General features: G+C 41.6%; 1 protein-coding gene across 1 annotated transcript in view; it reads left to right on the forward strand.

Moving 5' to 3' along the window:
- rapgef4a (Rap guanine nucleotide exchange factor 4a) overlaps positions 1 to 24,498 on the forward strand; it is a 245,557-nt gene that overhangs the window by 213,008 nt on the left and 8,051 nt on the right. Inside the window, exons 26-27 of the mRNA XM_060828113.1 lie at positions 5,827 to 6,005; positions 11,818 to 11,908. Of these exons, the coding sequence (XP_060684096.1) occupies positions 5,827 to 6,005; positions 11,818 to 11,908 (270 nt within the window). The remainder of the gene's footprint in view (positions 1 to 5,826; positions 6,006 to 11,817; positions 11,909 to 24,498) is intronic.

Here is a 24,498-nt window from a genome sequence, read left to right on the forward strand (position 1 = left end):
AGGAATGGAGAGATTGCAATGGCTGTATAGGCTGGGACTGTTTTCACTGGAGCCGTAGGAAGTTGAGGGATGACCTCCAGAGGTTTATACAATTATGAAGGACATAAGATGAATAGCAAGGATCTTTTTCCTAGGGTGGGGGAGTTCAAATCAAGGAGGCATATTTTTAAGGTGAAAGGACAGAGGTTTTTAAAAGGTAGACGAGGGCAATTTTTTACAGAGTGTGGTTTGCATGTGGAATGAACTGCCAGAGGGAGTGTTGGATGCAGGTGCAGTTATAACATTTAAAAAGACATTTGGATAAGTGCATGCTTAGCAAAGGTTTGGAGGGAAATGGGCCAAACACAGGCAAATGGGACTAGTTTAGTCTAGGAACATGATTGGCTTGAACTGATTGGACTGAAGGATCTGTTTTCAAGCTATACACCTCTAAGCTGTAAGAGCAGGAGAAGGCCATTTGGCACATTTGAGTCTGTCCTGCCATTCGGTGCAATCATTGCTGATCTAATAATGTCCAATTCTACTTTTCTGCCTTCTCCCCATATGCCTTGATTCCCATATTGATTAAAAATCTGTCTCTCAGCCTTGAATATATTTAACAACCCAGTCTCTAGAACTCTGTGGTAAAGAATTCTACAGATTTATTGTCCTTTTTAGAAGAAATTCCTCCTCTCGCAAATGAATAACCCTAGATGTCTTGTGGACCTAAACACTCCTATGAGAGGAAACAGTCTCTCCATATCTACCTTGTCAAGCCTCACAGAATCTTATGTATTTCAAAAAGGTCACTTCTCATTCTTCAAAAAACTCTAGTAAGTATAGGCCCAACCTACTCAACTTCTACTCAGAAGAAAATCCCTCTGCAGCTGGGAGCACCGAAATGAACCTCTATGGCCTGCCTCAAATGCCAGTTCTTAGATAAGGGAACCAAAATTGCTTTCAGTATTTCAGTTGTGAAATAGTGCCTTGTATAGTTTTTGCAAGACTTCCTTATTTTTCTACTCCATTCCCTTTGAAATAAGGACCAAGTTCTATTTACTTTCCATGCTACCTAGTGAACTTCGTATACTAGATTTGTGATTTGTACACAAGGACTGCAGTTTCTGCATTTGAATAATATTCATCTCATCTATTGTCCCTACCAAAGTGCAAATTCTCTCATATTTTCCGATGTTGTATTCCATCCACCAAGTTTCTAACCACTCACCTAGCCTATTATATCCCTCTGCAGACTCGTTGTCATCCTCCACTTGCCTTCGACCCAATTTTTTTTTGAGTCATCCACAAACTTCAAAATGGTACATTCACTTTCCTCATCAGAACCATTGAACGATACTGTAAATAATTGTGACCTCACTGCTGAGCCCTATGTTCAGGCTGTTATCCTTATCCCAACTCTTGGCTAACTAATAGAAGACCAATCTTCTATTCATGCTAATAACCTTCAACATCATAAGCTCTTATTAAGTAGCCAAGCATGTGGGCTGAGAAGTGGCAGATGGAGTTTAATTCAGATAAATGTGAGGTGCTGCATTTTGGGAAAGCAAATCTTAGCAGGACTTATACACTTACTATTAAGGTCCTAGGGAGTGTTGCTAGGAGTGCAGATTCATAGCTCCTTGAAAGTGGAGTCGCAGGTAGATAGGATAGTGAAGAAGGCGTTTGGTATGCTTTCCTTTATTGGTCAGAGTATTGAGTACAGGAGTTGGGAAGTCATGTTGCGGCTGTACAGGACATTGGTTAGGCCACTGTTTGAATATTGCGTGCAATTCTGGTCACCTTCCTATCGAAAAGATGTTGTGAAACTTGAAAGGGTTCAGAAAAGATTTAGAAGGATGTTGCCAGGGTTGGAGGATCTGAGCTGCAGGGAGAGGCTGAACAGGCTGGGGCTGTTTTCCCTGGAACGTCAGAGGCTGAGGGGTGACCTTATAGAGGTTTACAAAATTATGAGGAGGATGGATAGGATAAATAGGCAATGTCTTTTCCCTGGGGTCGGGGAGTCCAGAACTAGAGGACATAGGTTTAGGGTGAGAGGGGAAAGATATAAAAGAGACCTAAGGGGCAACTTTTTCACACAGAGGGTGGTATGTGTCTGGAATGAGCTGCCAGGGAAAGTGGTGGAGGCTGGTACAATTGCAGCATTTAAGAGGCATTTGGACAGGTATATGAATAGGAAGGGTTTGGAGGGATAAGGGCCGGGTGCTGGCAGGTGGGACTAGATTGGGTTGGGATATCTGGTCGGTATGGACAGGGTCCGTTTCCATGCTGTACATCTCTATGACTCTGAATGCCTTCCAGAAATCCAAATATTGTACATTCACTGCTTCATCTCTCCTTCTTGTTACTGCTTCAAAGAATTCTAATAAATTTGTTAGGCACAATGTTTCCTTCATGAAGTCATGATGATTCTGTTTTTTTGTGTTGTTATTTGTTTCTAAATACTGTGGTTACAATCTTTATATTAGACTCTAATGTTTACCCAGTAACAAATGTTAACATAACCAGCCTACAGTTACCTTTTTCTGTCTCCTTCCATTTTAAAATAAATGTGTTACATTGGTAGTTTTGAATCTAAGGATTTTTGAAAGATTACTTCCAGTACATCAATCTCTGTAGCTATTTCATTTAATGTTCTAAGATGTATCCCATTATCAGCTTTTAACCCCATTACTTTCCCTCAGTACTTTTTCTTTTGCTTGCGTTCTCAATATTTCTTACAAAGTTTAATTTCTCCCTCTGCTGTGACCCTTCCACATGAAGGATTTATAATGAATCACAAAGCTCCACGTAACTTGTCCCACACTGAAGTTGTATGAGATATATCTCTGATCTATTATGGATTTGAGCATATAGCTCTTAATCTACCTTTATAAAAGCTAATATTATGGGGCCTTTCTTTAAGAAAACTGTGCTATTAACCAGGAAAAAGAATATTGATACAGTTATACATGTCAGTTAGTACCTGGAAGAATTACATGATATCACAAGTCCTGCCCGTCAGGATATAAAGGGCAGTTTCTAGGAGGAGTGAACCAGTTACCAGTTGCTGTTCTACTGCTAAAAACCCTGTAGCTAAATAGTAATGTGTAATTCCTCTATTTAGTCCAACTTGAGATCTCAAGAGAATATCAAGCAACCCTGACACAATTATAATTAGTTGTTAGGTACTATGTAACATCGATGACTGTATCGGCGCTGCCTCGTGACATCGATGACTGTATCGGCGCTGCCTCGTGCTCCCACGAGGAGGTTAAACAGTTCATCAACTTTACTAACACCTTCCATCCCGACCTCAAATTCACCTGGACTGTCTCAGACTCCTCCCTCCCCTTCCTAGACCTTTCCATTTCTATCTCAGGCGACCGACTCAACACAGACATCTACTATAAACCGACTGACTCCCACAGCTATCTGGACTACACCTCCTCCCACCCTGCCCCCTGTAAAAACTCCATCCCATATTCCCAATTCCTTCGTCTCCGCTGCATCTGCTCCCAGGAGGACCAGTTCCAACACCGCACAGCCCAGATGGCCTCCTTCTTCAAGGACCGCAGATTCCCCCCAGACGTGATCGACGATGCCCTCCACCGCACCTCCTCCACTTCCCGCTCCTCTGCCCTTGAGCCCCGCTCCTCCAACCGCCACCAAGACAGAACCCCTCTGGTTCTCACCTACAACCCCACCAACCTCCGTATACAACGTATCATCCGCCGTCATTTCCGCCACCTCCAAACGGACCCCACCCCTATCAGCGTTCCGCAAAGACCACTCCCTTCGTGACTCCCTCGTCAGGTCCACACCCCCCACCAACCCAACCTCCACTCCCGGCACCTTCCCCTGCAACCGCAGGAAATGTAAAACTTGCGCCCACACCTCCTCCCTCACTTCCCTCCAAGGCCCCAAGGGATCCTTCCATATCCGCCACAAGTTCACCTGTACCTCCACACACATCATCTATTGCATCCGCTGCACCCGATGTGGCCTCCTCTATATTGGGGAGACGGGCCGCTTACTTGCGGAACGCTTCAGAGAACACCTCAGGGACACCCGAACCAACCAACCTAACCACCCTGTGGCTCAACACTTTAAATCTCCCTCCCACTCCACCGAGGACATGCAGGTCCTTGGACTCCTCCACCGGCAGAACATAACAACACGACGGCTGGAGGAGGAACGCCTCATCTTCCGCCTGGGAACCCTCCAACCACAAGGGATGATCTCAGATTTCTCCAGTTTCCTCATTTCTCCTCCCCCCACCTTGTCTCAGTCGAATCCCTCGAACTCAGCACCGCCCTCCTAACCTGCAATCTTCTTCCTGACCTCTCCGCCCCCACCCCACTCCGGCCTATCACCCTCACCTTGACCTCCTTCCACCTATCACATCTCCATCGCCCCTCCCCCAAGTCCCTCCTCCCTACCTTTTATCTTAGCCTGCTTGGCACACTCTCCTCATCCCTGATGAAGGGCTTATGCCCGAAACGTCGAATTTCCTATTCCTTGGATGCTGCCTAACCTGCTGTGCTTTAACCAGCAACACATTTTCAACTATGTAATCTATTCTGCATAACAAGATTGAGCGGGTTCAGTTAATGACTTTATGTGGGCACCCTTCCCTATTTGTTATATGACGTATAACAATTAGAAGTGCTCATAGCAGTGAATCTACTCAAGGTATATCAGTTGGTTCCAGTGTACATGACTACTACACATTTGATGTGTATATTTTTCATACTGCACAAGGGGTTCGATTTAAACAGGAATTTCTACCCAGGAGATATTTTCTAACCAAGGTGCCTCACTTGCTGATTTAAATTAACTGTTTGGAAACATATGAGCAGAGAGAAACCTTTTACCTCCTGTAATGATTAATTTCTGAACAAAGCAATCCTGTTGGATGGTATTTAATTTGAGGTTTTTCTACTTTGAGTATCTAGTGATGCATCTCTATTTAGTAGCATGCAGTTTGATAAACTTGAAATGACTGACCATTTCTCATAGGTACTTGAAGGTGTGAAGAATGTTCTTGAGACTCAAATTATATTACTGTCTATTTATCACATCTGCATGTGAATCGCCAGTTTTCTATGTTTTCTGTTCCACTAATGTATACCTTCACTACTGTCTATAGGTGCCTATTACATTATTAATGCATGAGATTTTAGTTATCTAACATTTCGACTATGGTCAATTTCCACTACTATCCTCCCCAAATATCCACATGCTTTTCCAGCAGGATAATGATCAGGAGCTTGAACTCAAGGCAGTCACAGCTGATTTTTCTCTTTCTAAACCAAATTGTGATCCATTTCATTCAGTGTCAACTAATCCATACATTCTGGACATTGAATTCGCCAACCTTTCTGGTTTCACAGAGATATTCAGACCAACGTTATCCAAAACCTCCCAAAACTTGCTGAATAAATTCACTAAGCAATTGAGAGAACTTCCTCCTAAAATAATCTGAGCTTTAACATGCATTTCCCCAAGTAGTTTTGGTTCTCTGAATTAAGAAGTCAGACAAAATAACCTATGTGGCTTATGGCCTCTGCAAATCCCATACTGTGATTAGGACCTCATAAAAGATCAGCTACTTTGCGCTGTTCTTGATATTATGCCTGTTCACTGCAAGGGAAATACCCTGGTGTGTGCCATACACTTCTGCCTGATGCCCTGTTACATTGTTGTGGCATTGAATTTTCAAAATATTCACCTAAGGCACAGCAAGCATGCTTCAGATTAAAAGAACAGTATCTACTTTTGAACATTGCTAATACATTTCCATCATTATCATCTTCTCTTTTCCACCACCCCCTCCAAAAAAAAAAGCTGGAATTGATTTATCACACATTTGGAAGACATCATTTCAAGAAAACTACTGCCAACCTAGATCTATTTCTTCGAAGATTCAATGAAATTCAGTTCTGGGTTGTAACAGAAATCTGCCTATGTTCTCAGCTCAGCAAAAGAGTACAACTTCTGAAGAAGTTTATCAAGATTGCAGCTCAGTAAGTATGGATAAAATATATCTGCAATGCAATTATTGTTTAATGAGCTAATGCTTTATTAGTCCATCATAAGGGTTCAAAGTGTTCAGTTTTCAGTTACAATTGTCACCTATCTTTCTATACTATCTGAATATCATCAATGCATCAATAAAATAATTCCAGCACAAAACATTCTGATTAAAACTGTCAGCCCAATTGAATTGATGGGGAGAAAAGAACAGGAACACAAATTAAAGATTCATAAAATGCCTGAAAAAAGTACTAAGTTTTACTGTACAGCTGTTTTAAGAAAACTTTCTTAAAGAGCACTTTCTCAAAGTTTAGTTACTCATTTTAGAGAGAGAGATTGTATAACTGGGGATTTGCATTCAAGTGTAACTGTGGATCGCATTAATGCACTGAGTTGCAAACTGAGGACATTACTAACAGTTCAGAATCTGATCGAAAAATTAGAAAGGGTGTCCAATAATTAGAAATTTGGGATAACTGATCTCAGTGCATTTTAATTTGAAGCACTTTTTTGTGTACTTTATGACAATTGTTGTATTTTATTCTTTCATGAAATGTAGGCATCACTGGCTCGGCCGGCAATCCTTGCATATACCTAATTGCCCTCGAGCTAAATCTATCATAGTCTTGTTGTGTGCAGATTCATTTTTTATATGTATGTTCAGCCTTTTAATTATCTGAGCCAGCCACTGGCTGAGTGGCACTTTATATTTTTGAATCGGGTGAAAGGTGATAATTCATTAAGCCATGCTTTTCTCTGATCTTCTCGTGCAGAAGGGCCATTTGGCCTCTCCTCCCTATGCTACCTCTCTGGAAGATACTGAATCCCATGCCCCAGCCTTTTCCTAATAATTTTTCATCATAAATATTATAGTACAAAAGGATGCTATTCAATCTATCATTTCTTTACCAGTTCTTGAGAGAGCTGCCCAGGTATTCTCATTAAGCGACACATAGGAGCAGAAATTAGATCATACAGCTCATTGAGTCTGCTCCACCATTCAATCATGGCTGATAAGTTTCCCAACCCCATTCTCCCACTTTCTCCCCTTAATCATTGATCTCCTTGATAATCAAGAACCTATCCATCGCCATCTTAAATTTACTCAATGACCTGGCCTCCTCAGCTTCTGTGGCAGTGAATTCCATAAATTCATCACACTCTGGTTGAAGAGTAAAGGTCTTCCCTTTACTCCAAGGCTGTGCCCTCAGGCCCTACTCTCGCTTACCGATAGAAATGTCTTCCTAATATCTACTTGCCGAGGCCTTTCAGTATTCTGTAAGTTTCAGTTAGATCCCCCCTCATTCTTCTAAACTCCATCTAAACTCCATAGGTCGAGTCCTCAAACATAAGTTAACTTTTCATTCCAGGGACCATTCTTGTGAGCCTCCTCTGAACACATTCCAGACATATGGGGCCAATTCACCAATCTCCCTAGCGCTCTCAATTCATCACTTTGAAATAAATATGCAGATCTCTTTTGAATCCTTCTATGGTCTCCTAGACAGTACATTTCACATCCTAACAACTGAGTTCAGAAAGTTCTCCTCATTTCACTCCTAACACTCTTACTGGCAATATTGAAATTGTGATCCCCCTTAGTTACTAACATACCAAGTAGTGAAAACAGAATATCTTTCTTTATCCTGTCAAAATTGTTTATAATTTTGAATATCTCGATAAGCTCACCTCTCTTAATCTTTTTCTCTGTTCGAAGGCAACTTCACTAATCTTGTATCTAGAATTCCTCATTCCTGTATAATTTTAATAAAGCTCTTTTTGAACTCAGTCCAAGACCTTAACATCCTTCCCTTACTTAAGGGTATCCAGAACTGAACACAATATTCCAAACATGGTCTGACCAATGATTTGTAGAGGTATTGTATTACCTGCTTTTGTACACTCTGCTTCTATCTATAAACCTAAGGATCCTATAAGCTGCCTCAACAACTGTTTCAACTTGTCTGGCCACCTTCAGAGAATTATGGACATGATTATACAGGCCCATCTGCTCCCATAGTCCCCTGAAAGTTGTACCCTCGATAACAAGCTTGGTTCCCAATCGAGAAACTGGACATAAGGTAGGGTGTGCCTGCTGAGTGCCAGTCCTGTGCCTTTACTACCCCCCAACTCAAGAAACCCCAGTTTCTTTGCTCTTGGCCCCTCCAGCGTTCCAGGTGCCCTTCCAACAGTAGCCACCTTCCTTCGGTGGCACAGTTGAGTCAAAGAGCTGCAAGACTTTAATTCCCTGGCAGCTTCTGCTGTGTAGGACTTCTTCCCTGGCTTTTTAGCTCTGATGACCCTCTAATAGTTTCCACGTTACTGACATTAGATTGATTCATCTGTAATTACCAGATTGATTCCTTGCTCTTCAGTTTATAAATAAATTCTGTTTCCTTTCTTAAACTAATATTCTTATTTTGTTGTGTATTAAAAACTTTGTATCTTACCTGATCTTTCCCATCCTGACTGACGAGCACAATCTTTGTCATTCCTAACTGATAAACAAATTTACACACATTAATAATTAATTTACTTAACTTCAAAAAGCTGTAATAGCATATTACTTATTTTCTATCACATTTAACTTGCACTTCACCAGTGCTAAATATTGTGTACTTAAACTCTTAGCTGCTGTTCCCTAGTTTCCTCTAGATGTCTACTGGTTATAGTGCACAACATGTTATGGCATTTTATTTTCTCTCTCAAAAGTCAAAAGTTTTAAATTATTATTGGAATGTTTATTAGAATTTATTTATTAAAACATAACCCAGACCTTCAAAATGTATCAGAGCCAATGAATTCTCGGTTGAATTTCAATCACGATTATAATTTAGGAATGTGTAGCAACCAACTTGTTCAGTGAATTTCCAATCAGCAATGAGATATAGGACATAGAACAATACAGCGCAGAACAGGCCCTTTGGCCCCCAATGTTGCGCTGACCTGTGAACTAATCCTAAGCCCATCCCCTTACAATATTCCATCATCATCATCCATGTGCTTATCCAAGGTATTGTTTAAATGTCCCTAATGTGGCTAAGTTAGTCACATTGACAGGCAGGGCATTCCACACTCTTACCACTCTGAGTAAAATAAAGAACCTTCCTCTGACAACTGTCTTAATATGTAGCTAATTAAACTGTTTTGGTGATGCTAATTGTGGGAGTTGGCAACCAAGTCAAGAGAATGATGTTACCTTTCATTGAATATTGCTGTGGAATCTTTTTGTACCTAATTCACAGGGAATTCTGACTCTCGAGGCAGCATCACAGCCAAAAACAGCACTTTCCAAACAGTGCACAGTCCCTCAGTCCTGCACTTGAGTGTTCTTGAAAATTATACATTCCTGTCCTGGAGTGAAACATGAATGTATAATCTCCTGACTCTGGCAATACCACTGAGCTTGGATACCACTGGGCCAAGCACATCCAAGGCACTGGTTAATTTGGCTTAGGTAATTTCGCAACCTTCCTCAATACGCATAATACATGGCCCTTGTAATTCGCACAGTTATATTATAGCTGTTAGAATTTGTGCATGTTCCCTTTAAAACTGATTATCTTAAAAAGTAGAGTTGTCTGAATACCGTGTTTTTGTATTAAATTTTACTCAAAATGAATTTAGTGGACCATTCAGCTATGGGCGGTGTTGCAGTGGACTTGAGCATGTTGGTGGTAGAACAGTCATCTATCCTCTCACTCCAGTTCCCCTTGACCCCATTCGATTCAAATTGCCCGAAACACCTACGTAAAATTAAGCTTGACGTCAGTCCTCACAAATCCACTCTGTTAGCTAAAATAGGAAGGCATGTCATTACTTGAATGGCTGTAAATTGAGAGAGGAGGATGGTCAATAAGACCTGGGTGGCTCCATGCACCACTCATTGAAATTAACCATGAGGTGCAGTAGGCTGCAAAGAAGGCAAACAAATATGTTGACCTGCACAACATGAGGATTTGAGTACAGGAACCAGGATGTCTTGCTGCAATTGTACAGGAATTGGTGAGGCTACACCTAGAATACTGTGTGCAGTTTGGTTTCCTTATCTGATGAAGATGTCCTTGCTTTGGAGAGAGTGTCATGAAGGTTTATTAAATTGATTCCTGGGATAGCAGGACTGATATGAGGAGGCATTGAGTCAGTTAGGATTGTATTCACTGGAGTTCGAGGCATGAGGGGGATCTCGTGGAAATCTATAAAATTTTAACATGACTAAGCAGGTTAGAAGCAGGACAGTGTTCCTGATGGTGGGGTGAGTCTAGAACTAGGGATTACAGTTTAAGGATAAAGGGTGAGCCTTTCAGGACTGAGATGAGAAATTTCTTCACCCAGAGTGGTGAGCCTGTGGGATTGTTGACCACAAAGTGGTTGAGATCAAACATTTGTCTTTTCATCAAAGATATAACCCTTGTGGCTAAAATGATCAAGGGATGGGTGATTAGGTCCGAGGGAGTGTTGCTGAACAAAGAGACCTCTAAGTGCAGGTGCATTGTTCCTTGAATGTGGAGTCTCCGGTAGATGGGATAGTGAAGAAGCCATTTTGTATGTTTTCCTTTATTGGTCAGTGCATTGAGTATATTGGGAGGTCATGTTGTGGCTGTACAGGACATTGGTTCGGCCACTTTTGGAATACTGCGTGCAGTTCTGGTATCTCTGCTATTGGAAAGATGTTGTGAAACTTGAAAGGGTTCAGAAAAGATTTACAAGGATGTTGCCAGGGTTGGAGGGTTTGAGCTATAGGGAGAGGCTGAATACACTGCAGCTACTTCCCCTGGAGCGTTAGAAGCTGAGGGGTGACTTTATAAAATCATGAGGGGCATGGATAGGGTGAATAGCCAAGGCCTTTTCCCTGGGGTGGGGGAGTCCAAACCTAGAGAGTTTAGAGTTTAAGCCTAGAGGTTTAAGGTGAGAGAGAAAAGATTTAAAGGGGACATAAGGGGCAACTCTTTAATGTAGAGGGTGGTTTATGTGTGGAGTGAGCTGCCAGAGGAAGTGGTGGAGGTTGGTACAATTATAGCATTCAAAAGTCATCTGGATGGGTATACGAATAGAAAGGGTTTTGAGGGATTTGGGCCAAATGCTGGCAAATGGGGTTAGATTGATTTAGGACATCTTGTCAGCATGGGTGATTGGACTGAAGGGTCCATTTCCATGCTGTACAGCTCTGACTCCATGCAGCCTAGTTTTGAGTGTGTGCCTATATTTCTGTTGCATCTTCAAAATCTCACTTGTGTTGTGGGTTTGTGTGAATGTCGTTCACACCACCAATATGTTGGTTACTCTTGCAGATGTTGTTAAGCCACACTAATCCATCTTTTTTTTTACTTAAAAAGTCGTCATAATTTTGGAAGTAATCTCATCTTAAATACTTATTACTGGGCATTTAGGAAATGGGAAGTTCTTGTTGATCATAACTATCAACAAGATCATCACTGTTAAAGCATTCTGAACCAAGTTTAACTTTGTGCGTGTTATCTATTTTAAATAGGGCAGTAGATCATTAAAAATAAGCATTCATGAGCAAATAATACAATCGATAATTATGTTCTAAGCATGCCCATTGGGTAATCATTCATTGAGATGGCCAGTGCTGACCTTTTTATTGAAGTAATTTTCATAGCATTAGGTTGTGAAATGCTGTGAATCAGTAAAATATGTCTGGCTTGAGATAAATTGCTACTTAGTTAGTAACTCTTTGACGTATTTACTTGTAGTCGAAGTGTGTCAAATAAAAACAAAAGATTGAGAAATCTTGGTTTATATAATAACAATTCTAATGAATCTTCTTTATCCTTCCAGTTGCAAAGAGTATAGAAATTTGAACTCCTTTTTTGCGCTGGTAATGGGACTGAGCAATGTAGCTGTTAGCCGTCTCTCTCAGACCTGGGAGGTAGGTCATTTTCATCAACCATGTCAGCTAAGACCTTGTTTTTAATTAGGAACTCTGCATATTTTGATTAATAATAAAGCTTTGAAATTGCAAGTACAATAGAATGCATTTTGGAATGTTTTCTAATACTGCATCTGTTTGAGTAGTTAAGGAACATAAAGGAATAGTACTGCCAGCCATGACCACAGCCTTTGGCACCTCCATATCATATTAAAGCAATGTTGGACTGGGGTGGACAATGTCAGAAATCACATGACATTAGGATATTGTCCAATTGGTTTATTTGAAATCACAAGCTTTTGGAGGATACCCCATTCAGGGGATGTTTTGACTTTAGTTTAATATAGTTAGTAATGATAAAGCCCAAATCCCTACTGGACCAAAGGGCTGCGCTCTCATTAGGGGAGTGGACTGATGGTGGTTTAACCTGAAGATCACCGTGCCTCAAAAGGAGGTTGACAAGAACTCCTGCTGAATTGAACCCACGCTATTGACATCATTCTGCATCGCAAATTGGCCATCCAGCCAACTGAACTAACAGGTCAGCCCCTCACCCAGTGTCATTAGTAAACCTCAAGGAAATGAATACAAACTCTTGTTATTGTGCAATGATTGAGACTGGCTGTGCAGTTACTGTGAGAGTTACAATGGAATGAAGAGTGGTAGTTACTCAGCTAGCAGGACATGGCTGGCTCATATCTTTGAAGGAGCAAGCAAGGGTCAAGGTTCTCTTCTTGTAGGGGCTAGTGCATAGAATATTGGGCACCTCTCCACCTGTCCAGGCTCTTTTGGCCCTAAAGTAGACTGTCATCTCCTGGAATGAGAAAGAGGAGTGAATTAAATGAGATGAAAAGGGTTGTTCATGTTGGTGCAGGTGGGAAAAAGCTGGCGAAGTATTCTGATTAAGTAAGTGGTGCAGATGCCGAGTGGAGGATTAATGGTGTGGGAAGATTGAGGTCGGGGAGTTGCTAATGAGAACGAGCGACAGAAGATGTTGCTGGAAATAATTAGAGTAGCAGAGCATGAGCCCTAGTGTGAGGTGGGTGTAGTACCAGAGAGAGGATCTGTAGCACTTACTGTGGTGGAGATCATTGACAACCCTCCTTCAGCACTGGACAATTTAGCATGGCCCATTCAGCTAACCTGCACATCTTTAGACTGGGAGAAAACTGGAGCATCTGGAGGAAACACATGCAGACACTGGGAAAATGTGCAAACTCCACACAGACAGTCATCCGAGGCTGGAATTGAACCCAGGTCTCTGGCGCTGTGAGGCAGCAGTGTTAACCACGGAGTCTAGGATATCTGGTCAGCATGAACAAGTTGGACTTCAGGGTCTGTTTCTGTGCTGTACGTCTCTATGACTCAATGACTGTAAATTAAGTCAAATCAAGCCAGTCGCTATGCTCTTCCCATTTAGTGTAAATGTGTCATTCTCCTTAACATTGGTATTTTTATGCATCTTCCTGATGAGTGCAAGAGGAAAAGGTTCAACAAATGTCTCTCTTACCCCCCCAGTGGTACCCCCAAGTTCTGTATAACCAAAAAGTAATTTTGTTTCTTTTATAATCTTAAACTCCACTTGTAAAGCACTATATACCTTTTACTCTCTTTCATGATCGGCTCTGCCACTTTCAATAATCTGAAGACAAAAATCCCCAGAGTAGCGAGTTTTGAGAAGATTTGTAGCTCAGATTGAGGTTTTGGATGTAGGTTTGCTTGCTGAGCTGCAAGGTTCATTTCCAAACGTTTCGTTACCTTATTAGGTAACATCTTCAGTGGACCTCATGCGAAGCAATGCTGAAACTTCCTGCTTTCTATTTATATGTTTGGGTTTTTTGAGTTGGTGATGTCATTTTCTGTGGTGATGTTATTTCCTGTGGTGCAGTCACTTCTCAGGGGGTGGTAGATGAGGTCTAACTCTGTCTAACAAACCCACCAACACACTAAAACATCAGCTAATTAACATAAGACCCTATACAGACAATGAGCAAAACTAACGTCATTTACAAAATACTGTGCAAAGACTGTAACAAACACTACATTGGACAAACAAGCAGAAAACTAGCCACTAGGATACATGAGTAGCAACTAGCCACAAAAAGACATGACCCTCTCTCACTAGTATCCTCACATATGGATGAGGAAGGACACCACTTCGACTGGGACAATACATCCATCCTAGGACAAGCCAAACAAAGACACACACGAGAATTCCTGGAAGCATGGCATTCCAACCAGAACTCTATCAACAAACATATCGGGTTAGACCCCATCTACCACCCCCTGAGAAAAGGAATAGGAAGTAACTTCACCACAGGAAATAACATCACCAGCCCAAAGAAATCCAAGCATAAATAGAAAGCAGGAATTTTCAGCATTGCTTCGCCTGAGGTCCACTGAAGATGTTACCTAGTAAGGTAATGAAAGGTCTGGAAATGAACCTTTCAGCTCAGCGAGCAAACCCACATCCAAAATCCCCAGATTCTCTGTCTCACACCTGCTTTAGATTGTACACTAGGCTTCTCTCACTTGTTGTCATTTCTACCAAAATAAATTACAATACATATTTTATTACATTTCGTATTCTATGTGCACTTATTTCATTAGCTTTTATTCTCTTGATTTTTGTCATCATCTATTTCACAGTTCACAATGCATCCAAGCTTTGTGATAAATCTAAATGTTGAAATTGTGCTCTGTACTTCTAGATCTAAGTCATTAATAAATATAAGAAAAGCAATGTTGTCAAAACCTGTAATTTTCTTTCTGTTCAGGAGCCTCATTCCTGATGAAGGGTTTATGCCCGAAATGTCGATTCTCCCGCTCCTGGCTGTGCTTTTCCAGACCACACTCTTTGACCCAGATCACCAACATCTGCAGCCCTCACTTTCTCCTACATTCTTTCTGCTCACCACTACTGCGTCCTGTCACTCAACCAACTTTTATAACCATGTTACCACTGTCATTTAATTTCCTTGGCTTCAACTTAAGTGGCAAGCCTATTTTGCACACTTCATCAAATGCATTTTCTAAGTCTCTAGAGATTCCCCCCCCCCCCCCCCCCCCCCCCATACCATTTTCTTCATCAATCCCTCTATTGCCTCCAAGGAAAAATGAAGCCAATTGAACATAGTTTGCCTCAAATTGGTATTGGCTTTCTTTACTTAACTTCTTGACTTGTCCAAGTTCCTTTCAATTTTGTATTGTATCATCGCATTTTCAAATCTTCCTCACTATCAAAGTTAAATTGGGTGGACTGCAATCACTGGGTTAATCCTTACACCTTTATTTAAAGAAGAGCACACCATTCACAATTCTCTAGTCCTTTTGCGGGAAGCACCACCAAGAAGGTTTGAAGTTTGTGGCTAGTGCTGTTATAAGTTCCACCTTTATTTCCCTCCTTTAATCTTGGAAGCACCCATTTAGTCCTGGTAATTTATCAACCTAAAGAACTGCCAACTCTTCTCCTAACCGTACTTTGATCAATTTTTAGTTCTTCAAAATCTCAACTGTCCCTATTTCCAGTTTATACCAAGAGAAGCTGCTTCCTTGATAAAGATGAATGCAAAGCATTAATTTAGTCTCTCACTCAAGTCCTCTGTCTGTGTGTAGTTTTCTGCCTTTTTGGTCTCTCTAAAATCCTTTTATCATTATATGCTTTGGAAGGCGTTTTTACGTATTCCTTTTACATTAGCTGCCATATATTCAGTAAGTGAGGAAGGTAATATACAAAGTAGAGAGTGTGTGGTTCTCAACTGCCCTATCGATCTTGACTTTACCCAACCAACGCCTCTTTAATGGCCTTAATCAAGTTTTGCCTGCTAATCTTGTAACCCAATTCATCTGGCACAGGTCCATTCTGAACCCACTGAAATTGACCTTCCTTCAAATAAATCATCATACATCGATTGGTCTTTGCCTTTTCAATAGCTGCTCTAAGCTGTACGATACCAAGATCACTATTAGCCATTAAAAATGTGCATAGAAGAGAGGCCATTGTGGGAATTAAGGAAGATTCAGTCAGTTTGGTCCCAGGCATTATCATTCTGCCTAATAAAAGCTTGTTTTCTGTGGAGACAGTTGTATCAAAAAATAAATCCTTTGATTAAATCCACTTAATGATGCTTATTTTGTTCAACAAGTGAGATCTAGTATATCTTTTGAACAGAAGTCATTAAAGGTAACACAAGATTTGTGTCCACAAGAGAAAATAGTGTGCATGTGAAGCTTGTGTGAAACAAATCAAAGCAAATTGAATACCCTATGATAAGACTATGAAATTGGTGTAAATAATATATCTGGGAGAAAGTGAGGACTGCAGATGCTGGAGATCAGAGCTGAAAATGTGTTGCTGGAAAAGCGCTGCAGGTCAGGCAGCATCCAAGGAGCAGCAGAATCAATGTTTCAGGCATGAGCCCTTCCAGAAGAAGGGCTCATGCCCGAAACGTTGACTCTCCTGCTCCTTGGATGCTGCCTGACCTGCAGCGTAAATAATATATCTTCCAACATTCATGTACAGCCAACTAGTAGTCACTTGATTGTTGGTTTTGCTATAGATCATATTCAGTTTGAAACACAAGCAAAGAAAGCATTTTGCGTTCATATTCAGTTGAATAGATGCGACCGTCTTCCCATGTAGGTACATTTTTGTTTGTGAAAGTCAACAAGAATAGACTGTCACTATCATTGTAATATTATTGCTCCCTTCATTATGTTGTGTGATTATCCTCTCCCTTCTTGATTTCTTTTTTAGCCTCTGTAATACTTTGTTAATCGTAGAAAATGGGAATTGAAATGTGAGGATTAAGGGTAATTTGACACACTTTCACAGTTGCAGACATGAATTTGAAAGAATTGATGCTGAACATGTCAATCATTGCAATAATTAAACTTAGAAGATACATAATATTGAACGCTATGGCAGGACAGGAGAGACTGTTATTCTCCTATTTTAGTCTAGACATAGGTTTATAAGGAGCATGTAGAAAGAGGAATGAGTAGCAGCAAGGCTTTGAAAGAAGCAGCTGAATTACTGGTATGAGAGAGATTGTGTGGAAGAGGTAAATCTGAAACCTAGGAGATTAGACTGACTGGTGAGAATAGCTGCATCAACTGAGCAGTAAAACCAGGACTGACACTCTTGGTAAATACATGGAATAAATTTAGGACAGGGTGAACAATTTAATTTAAATAGCTATTCTAGTTGTGGAATTCTGTAGTTTTATATCTGAAATTATGAGCTAAATGACACATGGTCTAATGTCGCCTTTTTTATTTCGTTGTCAGATGACCAAAAGCATGATCAAAGATTTTAGATAGCTCCTACTACCTGCCAAGAATTCTGAATCCAACCAATTGCAGCCCTTTTCAATTCCTCATTGCGAGGCAAGCATTCACTTTCTTAAGCATTCCCTTAATTTCTAAATTTTCTATTGAACCCTCCACACAGTATAGGAGAAAGTAAGGAATGCAGATGCTGGAGATCAGAGTCAAAAGTGTGGTGCTGGAAAAGCACAGCAGGTCAGGCAGCATCCGAGAAGCAAGAGAGACAATGTTTTGAGCAGAAACTCTTCATCAGGAATGGGGGGTGGGGTGTATGGGTGACCCAAGGGGACTGAGAGATAATTGGGAGGGGATTGGGCTGAGGGGAAAGTAGCTAGGAATGCAATAGTTAATGAAGGTAGAGGTGTTGGTGATAGTCCAGAGTGTGGTGCTGGAAAAGCACAGCTGGTGATGCAGCATCTGAGGAGCAGGAGAATGGATGTTTCGGGCATAAGCCCTTCATTAGGAATGAGGCTTATGATGTGCTTATGCCCAAAATGTCGATTCTCCAGCTCCTTGGATGCTGGCAAAGCACAACCATACACACGGGGCCCTGAACCCCAGCGTCTGCAGTCCTTGCTTTCTCCTAGGTGATGATGATAGTGATAAATCGGAGTGGATAGGTGGGAAGGAAAATGGATAGGTAGGACAGTTCAAGAGGGTAGTGCCGAGTTGGAGAGTTGGATCTGTGATAACGTGGGGGAGAAGAGATGAGGAAACTGGTAAAAAAGACATTGATTCTGTGTGGTTGAAAGGTCCCAAGCCAGAAGATGAGGCATTCTTCCTCTAGTCATCAGGTGGCTAGGATTTGGCGGTGGAGGAGGGCCAGGACTTGCATGTCCTTGGCAGAATGGGAGGGGGAGTTGAAGTAGTCAGCCACAGGGTGATGGGATTGTTTAGTACATGTGTCCCAGAGATGTTCTCTGAAACATTCCACAAGTTGGCATCCTGTCTCCCCAATGTAGAGGAGCCAACATTGTGAGCAAGGACACAGTAGAGGAGGTGTTTTATGTGCAGGAAAATCTCTGCTGGATGTGGAAGGATCCTTTGGGGCCTTGGATGGAGTTGTGAGTTGTGAGCACAGGTTTTACACCTCTTGAGGTGGCAAGGGAAGGTGTCGGAGTGGAGGGTGGATTGGTGGGGAACGTGGACCTAACAAGGGAGTCATGGAGCGAATGGTCTCTGCGGAATGTTGAAAGGGGTGGGAAGGGAAATATATCTCCGCATCTACACACAATATATTTGCCTTGTCATTTAAGGTTCTTCTTGAAATTTATCTTTAAGACTCAGCTCTTTGAGACCTATCCCAATTTATTATTTTGTAAAGAAAAACTGTCACTGGGTTAATCTGGCTCTGGGATGTTATTTGAAAATATTTACTATTTAACAGTCCCTATATAAATGCAAGTTGTTACTGAGTCTAGTATTTTACATTTCACTTCAAAAGTCTATCATTAATCAATCATTGCTGGGCTAAAGTCTTGGAATTCTCACTGAGACAATCAATAATAATGTAAAGATGGTGTCAATTCCAATCTCAGTGCAACTCGGGATTTGGATTGATAATTTAACATTTCCAGAAGTTTTAATTAGCAACCCAATCACAAATGTAACTAATGATGTCTGTAATTTATAGCCTTTAGAAATTGACAGCTCAATACACCAACCCTCTGTGGAGGGAAATACAACACTGAGGTGAATTCTGGGTCATAATCCCACATCCACATTGCATCTCTCCTGCAACTTGATAATTGAATGTAAATATCCTAATTTGCCAAATGAATATTTGGTGCTTGATTAGAATCATGTGTGGCTCCAAGAGGCAGGAATCCCCTTCCTCTCTCCAGTAGCAAAGGTGGGCAGCGGCCATGTTGGGGTTTGCCATTGTCTTGCCCACTGGAGAAGAGAGTTTCTGGAAAAGCAATGGAGGCAAAATAAGCCAAACTAGTGTTATGTGACAATTTATTTCATATTCCTCATTGCTGTGGTGGTTGGTCTGCAGATTATTACCTAAGACATTTTATTTGAGCCTTGCAGCTAACCCAACAGTATCAACTGACATACAGAAGACTGTTTGTTTAGGTTCACCAGAGGAAACAAAATTGGAAAGTGCATTCTGACTGGCTTGATAAGAAACTATTCATTGGGGGCAAGCTCACTTTTCCCTATCAGTTCTTTGAAAACTCAAGTCTGCCTTGGAGGCATTTGGCTTATGAGGTGACCTCAAAGATATCTCTCCTCAGTGCCAACTATCGTAAGGACAGACTGATGGGCAGAGGGGGTGGGGTGGCCCTGTTGGTAAGGGATGATATTCAGTCCGTTGCGCGGGGAGACCTAGAATCAGGGGATGTAGAGTCAGTATGGATAGAGCTGAGAAATTCTAAGAGTAGAAAGACCCTCTTGGGAGTTATCTACAGGCCCCCAAACAGTAGTATGGATGTAAGGTGTAAGTTGAATCAGGAGCTGAAATTGGTCTGTCGCAAAGATGTTACTACAGTTGTTATGGGGGATTTCAACATGCAGGTAGACTGGAAGAATCATGATGGTACTGGACCTCAAGAAAGAGACTTTGTGGAGTGCCTCCGAGATGGATCCTTAGAACAGATGGTGCTGGAGCCTACCAGGGAGAAGGCAGTTCTGGATGTAGTATTGTGCAACAAACCAGAATTGATCAGGGACATCGAAGTGAAGGAGTCATTAGAAGGTAGTGACCATAATACAATAAGCTTCAATCTGCAATTTGAAAGGGAGTGGGTACACTCGGAAGTGACAATATTTCTGTTGAATAAAGGGAACAATGGAGCTATGAGGGAGGAGCTGGCCAAAGTTCAATGGTGCAATACCTTAGCAGGGATGACAGTGGAGGAACAATGGCATATATTTCTGCAGAAGATGCAGGATCAATTCATTCCAAAAAGGAAGAAAGATCCTATGAGGAGGCAGGGATGGCCGTGGCTGATGAGGGAAATTAAGAAACATATAAAGTCAAAAGAGAAAAAGTATAACATAGCAAGTGGGAAAACGGAGGACTGGGAAGCTTTTAAAGAACAACAGAGGATTACTAAGAAGAAAATACGCAGAGAAAAAAATGAGGTAGGAAGGTAAACTGGCCAAAAATATAAAGGAGGATAGTAAAAGCTTTTTTTAGGTATGTGAAAGGCAAAAAAGTGGTTAAGACTAAAATTGGGTCCTTGAAGACAGAAACAGGGGAATATATTATGTGGAACAAAGAAATGGCAGAAGAGTTGGATTGGTACTTCAGATCTGTGTTCACTGGGGAAGACACCAGCAATCTCCCTGAGGTAACAGTGGCTGAAGGACCTGAACTGAAGGGAATTTATATTTGCCAGGAATTGGTGTTGGAGAGACTGTTGGGTCTGAAGGTTGCTAAGTCCCCGGGGCCTGATGGTCTACATCCCAGGGTACTGAAGGAGGTGGCTCGAGAAATCGTGGATGCGTTGGTGATTATTTTCCAGAGTTCGATAGATTCAGTATCAGTTCCTGCGGATTGGAGGGTGGCTAATGTTATACCACTTTTTAAGAAAGGTGGGAGAGAGAAAGCAGGAAATTATAGACCAGTTAGTCTGACCTCAGTAGTGGGAAAGATGCTGGAGTCAATTATAAAGGATGAAATTACGACACATCTGGATAGCAGTAACAGGATATGTCAGAGTCAGCATGGATTTATGAAGGGGAAATCATGCTTGACTAATCTTCTGGAATTTTTTGAGGATGTAACTCTGAAGATGGACAAGGGAGATCCAGTGGATGGAGTGTGGACTTTCAGAAAGCCTTTGATAAAGTCCCACATAGGAGGTTAGTGAGCAAAATTAGGGCGCATAGTATTGGGGGAAAAGTACTGACTTGGATCGAAAATTGGTTGGCTGATAGGAAACAAAGAGTAGTGATAAATGGCTCCCTTTCGGAATGGCAGGCGGTGACCAGTGGGGTACCACAGGGATCAGTGCTGGGACCACAGCTTTTTACAGTATATATTAATGATATAGATGATATTAATAGTAACATTTAGCAAATTTGATGATGATACAAAGCTGGGTGGCAGGGTGAAATGTGAGGAGGATGTTAGGAGACTACAGGGTGACCTGGACAGGTTAGGAAGTGGACAGATGCATGGCAGATGCAGTTTAATGTGGATAAATGTATGGTTATTCACTTTGGTGACAAGAACAGGAAGGCAGATTACTACCTAAAATGGAGTCAAGTTAGGTAAAGGGGCAGTACAAAGAGATCTGAGTGTTCTTGTACACCACTCAATGAAGGTAAGCATACAGGTACAGCAGGTAGTGAAGAAAGCTAATAGCATGCTGGCCTTCATAACAAGAGGGATTGAGTATAGAAGCAAAGAGGTTCTTCTGCAGCTGTACAGAGCCCTGGTGAGACCGCACCTGGAATATTGTGTGCAGTTCTGGTCTCCAAATTTGAGGAAAGACATCTGGCTATTGAGGGAGTGCAGCATAGGTTCACAAGGTCAATTCCTGGAATGGCAGGACTATCATATGTAGGAAGATTAGAGCGACTGGGCTTGTATACCCTTGAGTTTAGAAGACTGAGAGGGGATCTGATTGAGACGTATTAGATTATTAAAGGATTGGACACTCTGGAGGCAGGAAGCATGTTTCCGCTGATGGGTGAGTCCTGAACCAGAGGACACAGCTTAAAAATAAGGGGTAGGCCATTTAGGACAGAGATGAGGAGAAACTTCTTCACCCAGAGAGTGGTGGGTGTGTGGAATGCTCTGCCCCAGAGGGCAGTGGAGGCCCAGTCTCTGGATTTGTTTAAGAAAGACTTGGATAGAGCTCTCAAGGATAGTGGAATCAAGGGTTATGGAGATAAGGCAGGAACAAGATAATGATTAAGGATGATCAGCCATGATCATATTGAATGGTGGTGCAGGCTTGAAGGGCAGAATGACCTACTCCTGCACCTATTGTCTATTGTCCTCCTCGTGGCCCTTACAAAGTCTCAACATCCCTGGTTGGTCAGTCTCTCCAAACTTACAATCCCACGATTTGGAAAGGGGGGGGTATCACGGGATATATGTATCATATTACCTTCTATTCTGAATTGTTTCATGATCAGTGTCCATAGCTTTCCATTGTTCAAGAGTTATCAGCTCTTCGAAGCTCATCACACAAATGCCTTTTAGGTTAACTACAAGTTCAAAATGATCTTCAGTTGAGAACTACTTGGCACAAATGTTCGCTTTATTTTTGCATGTAGAATAGATATTAAAGTATTTGAAAATGAGTTATCAAATGGATTTGACTCTAATACTGACTAGATTCTCACTGAGTATTCTGGAAATATGAAGAATTTGTTTTCTTTAATTATTAGTAAGTGATGTATCTTGGACTATCTTTTTGTTCCTGCTGCAATTTCAGAGGATCCTAGGGTGTATCCCACAGAACAGTCTTTCATCAGTTACTACAATGGATTTAGGAATGGCACATTCAGCCTTTGAATGACTTTGACAATAGTGAGGTAGTTGAAGTCAGCATGGAAACAGACCCTTTCTGTCCATGCCGACCAGATATCCTAAATTAATCCAGTCCCATTTGCCAACATTTGGCCCATATCTGTCTAAACCCTTCCTATTTATGTTCCCCTCCAGATGCCTTTTAGAATCATAGAGATGTACAAGATGGAAACAGACCCTTCGGTCCAACATGTCCATGCTGACCAGATATCCCAACCCAATATAGTCCCACCTGCCAGCACCTGCCCCATATTCTTCCAAACCCTTTCTATTCATATACCCATCCAGGTGTCTTTTAAATGTTGCAATTGTACTAGCCTCCACCAATTCCTCTGGCAGCTCACTCCATGTACATACACCCTCTGCATGAAAAAGTTGCCCCTTTAGGTCTCTTATTTCTTTCCCCTCTGACCCTTAAACCTCTGGTGCTAGACTCCCCTGAGAAAATGTGGTGAGAATGGGAATGAGGTTTTCTATGAAAAGGGAAGAGAAGTCCAATTTTTCCGTATAAGCTCTGAACAGCTACACTGAACAAATAGACCTTGGTGCGCAGGTTCATAGTTCCTTGGAAGTAGAGTCACAGCTAGGATATTGAAGAAAGCGTTTGCTATGCTTTCCTTTATTGGTCAGACCATTGAGTATAAGAGTTGGGAGGTCAAGTTGCAGTCAAGTGGCCATTGGTTAGGCCACTTTTGGAATATTGCGTGCAATTCTGGTCTCCTTTCTATTGGAAGGATATTGTGAAACTTGAAAGGATTTAGAAAAGATTTACAAGGATGTTGCCAGGGTTGGAGGATTTGAGCTATAGGGAGATGCTGAACAGGCTGGGGCTGTTTTTCCTGAAGCATCAGTGACTGAGGGGTGACCTTAGAGGTTTACAAAATCACGAGGGGCACGGGTGATAACAAAGGGTAAATAACAAAGTCTTTTCCCTGGGGTGGAGGAATCCAGAACTAGAGGCCATAGGTTTAGGGTGAAAGGGGAAAGATATAAAAGAGATCTAAGGGGCAACATTTCCATGCAGAGGGTGGTACGTGTATGGAATGAGCTACCAGTGGAAGTGGTGGAGGCTGGTACAATTACAGCATTTAAAGGTCATCTGGATGTGTTTATGAATACGAAGGGTTTAGAGGGTTATGGGCCAAGTGCTAGCAAATGGGACTAATTGGGTAAGGATATCTGGTCAGTGTGGGCAAGTTAGACTGAAGGGACTGTTTCCGTGCTGTACATCTCTATGACTCTAATTGTACTAGGGCAGCAGCTTTCAACTAGTGTACCATGACAAGGTGAGTAATGTGATGCAGAATTTGCAGGAGCACTTTGTTTCATGGCATCTGACACATCAACTGCGTGGAGATTTGTCACTTGTGCATGCACAGTTTCTTCTCATAACAAAGTTTTGGTCCTGTGTGCACAGTAGAGAGGTTTGCCATTAAAACAGCTGGCAAACTGACCTGCCTGCCTGGGCACATTTCCATGCTAACACCAGTTTTAAAATGAGTACTTTTGGAGTTTTTTTTCATTCTACACTTATCTAAATCTTCGATTCCAAGAGGAATTCGAAATTGCATCTTGACAAAATGGGTGATTCTTCTGCTAATTCAGTTGATGAAACATCTCGACCTAAAGGCAAAAAATGAAAGAACTGTTCAGAGACTAGCCTCTGGATTTAATGAACAGGAGATGCTGCTTACCCCTTAGCTGAATGTTTTATCTGCAGGGAGAAGTTGGCAAACATTTTGATGGTACCAATGAAGTTAAGATGCCA

Source organism: Hemiscyllium ocellatum, chromosome 7, assembly GCF_020745735.1.
Source record: "Hemiscyllium ocellatum isolate sHemOce1 chromosome 7, sHemOce1.pat.X.cur, whole genome shotgun sequence".
NCBI classification, from domain to species: domain Eukaryota; kingdom Metazoa; phylum Chordata; class Chondrichthyes; order Orectolobiformes; family Hemiscylliidae; genus Hemiscyllium; species Hemiscyllium ocellatum.